The 2,275-nt window shown below is 68.4% G+C and overlaps 1 protein-coding gene across 1 annotated transcript in view; it reads left to right on the top strand.

Moving 5' to 3' along the window:
- Nucleotides 1-1,108: 1,108 nt before the first annotated feature.
- Nucleotides 1,109-2,275, top strand: part of LOC102382169 (ras and EF-hand domain-containing protein-like) — a 3,531-nt gene continuing 2,364 nt past the window's right edge. Inside the window, exons 1-5 of the mRNA XM_006030794.2 lie at nt 1,109-1,220; nt 1,543-1,611; nt 1,761-1,842; nt 2,094-2,167; nt 2,238-2,271. Of these exons, the coding sequence (XP_006030856.2) occupies nt 1,553-1,611; nt 1,761-1,842; nt 2,094-2,167; nt 2,238-2,271 (249 nt within the window). The 5' untranslated portion in view covers nt 1,109-1,220; nt 1,543-1,552. The remainder of the gene's footprint in view (nt 1,221-1,542; nt 1,612-1,760; nt 1,843-2,093; nt 2,168-2,237; nt 2,272-2,275) is intronic.

The following is a 2,275-nucleotide window of genomic DNA, read 5'->3' as shown; positions in this document are numbered from 1 at the left end:
GAGGACCGGCAGCCACAGAGGCTGCGCGCCCAGGAGCTGCAGGGGCTGTTGCGCAGGTGAGTGGAGCTGAGCCAGGGCTGCTGCAGGCCAGCAAAGGCACCCGGGTCCCAGCAAAGCCCTGGAGCCGCTGGGCAAGCCTGACCTTTGCCCCCTTCCCAGAACGGAGGTGGCGGCGTTGGCCCAGCTGGCAGAGCTGGAGGAGGAGCTGCAGCAGCAGGTGGCTGTCAGGGAGCAGCAGGTCCGGGAGGAGGTGAGTGGGGAGAGCTGTCCCTGTTCCTGCTGCAGCATCCATGGACCCAGCTGTTACCCCTCTACCTTGTAGAGCTGGGGGTCCCTGCCCAGGTGCCTCCAGGACTCTGGGGGTGGCAGGAGCTGGTCCTCCCCCTGCAGCCCTGGCAAATCATGTTCTACAGCTCCCTGGTAGCCCCTGCCCTGCCCTGCCCTGCCCTGCTGCAGGGCTGCTTGCTGCCCTTCCCTCCCCATAGGAGCAGCAGCTGCTGGAGCTGGCCCTGCGGAGCCTGCGGGAAAAGCACATACTGGAGGTGGCTGAGTTGCAGGACGGCCTGCACCAACTCCTGCAGGTAACGGCTGTGGGAGGGAGCAGGGCACAAGCTCCAGGGCCAGCTGCTCAGAGCTGTCCTGCCTGGGACCTCCGGGGCGGGAGAGGGCTCCGGACCTTCCTGTGCAGGGCATTGGGGCCTGCCTGAGCCCCAGAGGGAGCCCAGTGCCAGGAGGCCCCGCAGGCCTGGCACAAGCACCCGCTGTCCCCATGGCTCTGGCAGGGCCTGGTAGGGCTGGCCTGGGCATGGCTGGAGCCTGCCTTACCCCCCCCATGGCTGTGTCTGCAGCAGGAGCAGCAGAGGCACTCGCAGGGCTCCAGGGAGGTGGAGGCGGCTGCACAGCTGAGGCCCCGGCTGGGGGAGCTTGCCCAGGTATGGTGTGGGGAGGCAGGGGACGTGCAGGCTGGAGTGGGGGAAAACAGAGCGCTTCAGCTCCTGGGGCCGGAGGGGCTGGGGCAGGCGAGCTCAGTGGGGGGGGCCTCCCTGGGCTGTCGGGGGGAACTGGGTGCTGGACACCACCCTGACCTGCTCTGCATCTGGGCAGGAGAACAAGCAGCTGCGCCTGGATCTGCGGGAGGCTGATACCAGCGCCACGCTGCTGCAGGCCGAGCTGGACCGCCTGCGCCAGGAACTCGCCGACCGGATCCACCAGCACCAGAGGTGGGGGCTGAACGGGGACCATCCCTGTCCACGGGGCTGCACCCTCTCCTGCCCATGTCCTGGGCTGCAGCCACACCATGGCTGCCATGGGCACAGGTTACTGCTGTGCTGTAGCCTGTAGTATCTCATGAGCAGGGGCTACCCTGGGGCTCTGCACTCACACCATCCCCGTCCCCGGTCCACTCTGACTGACCTTGCACGGGTTGACCTGTACCCAGGGGTGCGGCAGCCTCTGCTCCCCCAGACGTAGCCATGTGGGCCCAGGCCAGAGGGGCCCAGGTGTGCGCAGTGGTAACTGGTGCTGCCTGGCCCCCACCCGCAGAGAGAAGGCCATGCTGCAGGAGATGATGGAGGAGAGCCTGGCATTCACCAGCCGCATCGAGATGCTGCAGTACGTGCGGGGCGGTCACGCTGTCTGGCTATTCAGGGCTGGGCCAGGGGAGCTCCTTGCAGCTCTGCTGGCTGCGGGGGGCTCTCACAGTGCCCCAGTGGCCCTTGCTCCTGGGTGGGTCTGATGGTGTACCCCCCTCCCCCCCGCAGAGCAGCCAACCGGAGCCTGCGAGACAGCAATGGAGCCCTGCGCTCGGCCCTGCAGCTCAGCTCGGAGGACAGCCCCCGGGCGGTGAGTGACCAACTTGGGCTGTCATGTCCGTGTGGGGTGGCAGCCCGGGAACGGTGAGGGGAGGCTGCTGGCACTCGCAGGGTGCGGGTAGGGTGCTGGAGGCCAGGCCCTGGCAGGCACCCCCCTATCTGCATGTCGGGGGCTGCAGGCTGGGATGTGCCTGGTGGGAAGCGAGGTCCCTGCTCTAGCCCCCAGCACGGGGTGGGGTAGGGAAGGCCCTGGGGTGCTGATATCTCCTTTGCCCCACACAGCCCCTGTCTCCCGCCTGGCGGAGCCGGCCTGGCAGCCCCCGGGCCCCGGGCTCCCCGGTGGTGACCTACAGCAGGTGAGTGGCAGGTGTGGGGTGGGGGTGGGGGCCTGTCCTGTGGTCCGCTCATTGCTGTGCCCTGGTGCAGGTACCGCGGGGACAACGACTCGTTCCACCAGTTTCCGG

This window comes from Alligator sinensis, unplaced genomic scaffold (assembly GCF_000455745.1).
Source record: "Alligator sinensis unplaced genomic scaffold, ASM45574v1 scaffold407_1, whole genome shotgun sequence".
NCBI classification, from domain to species: domain Eukaryota; kingdom Metazoa; phylum Chordata; order Crocodylia; family Alligatoridae; genus Alligator; species Alligator sinensis.
Note: the sequence above shows the minus strand (reverse complement) of the source record. Positions and strands in the feature narration are given on the sequence as shown.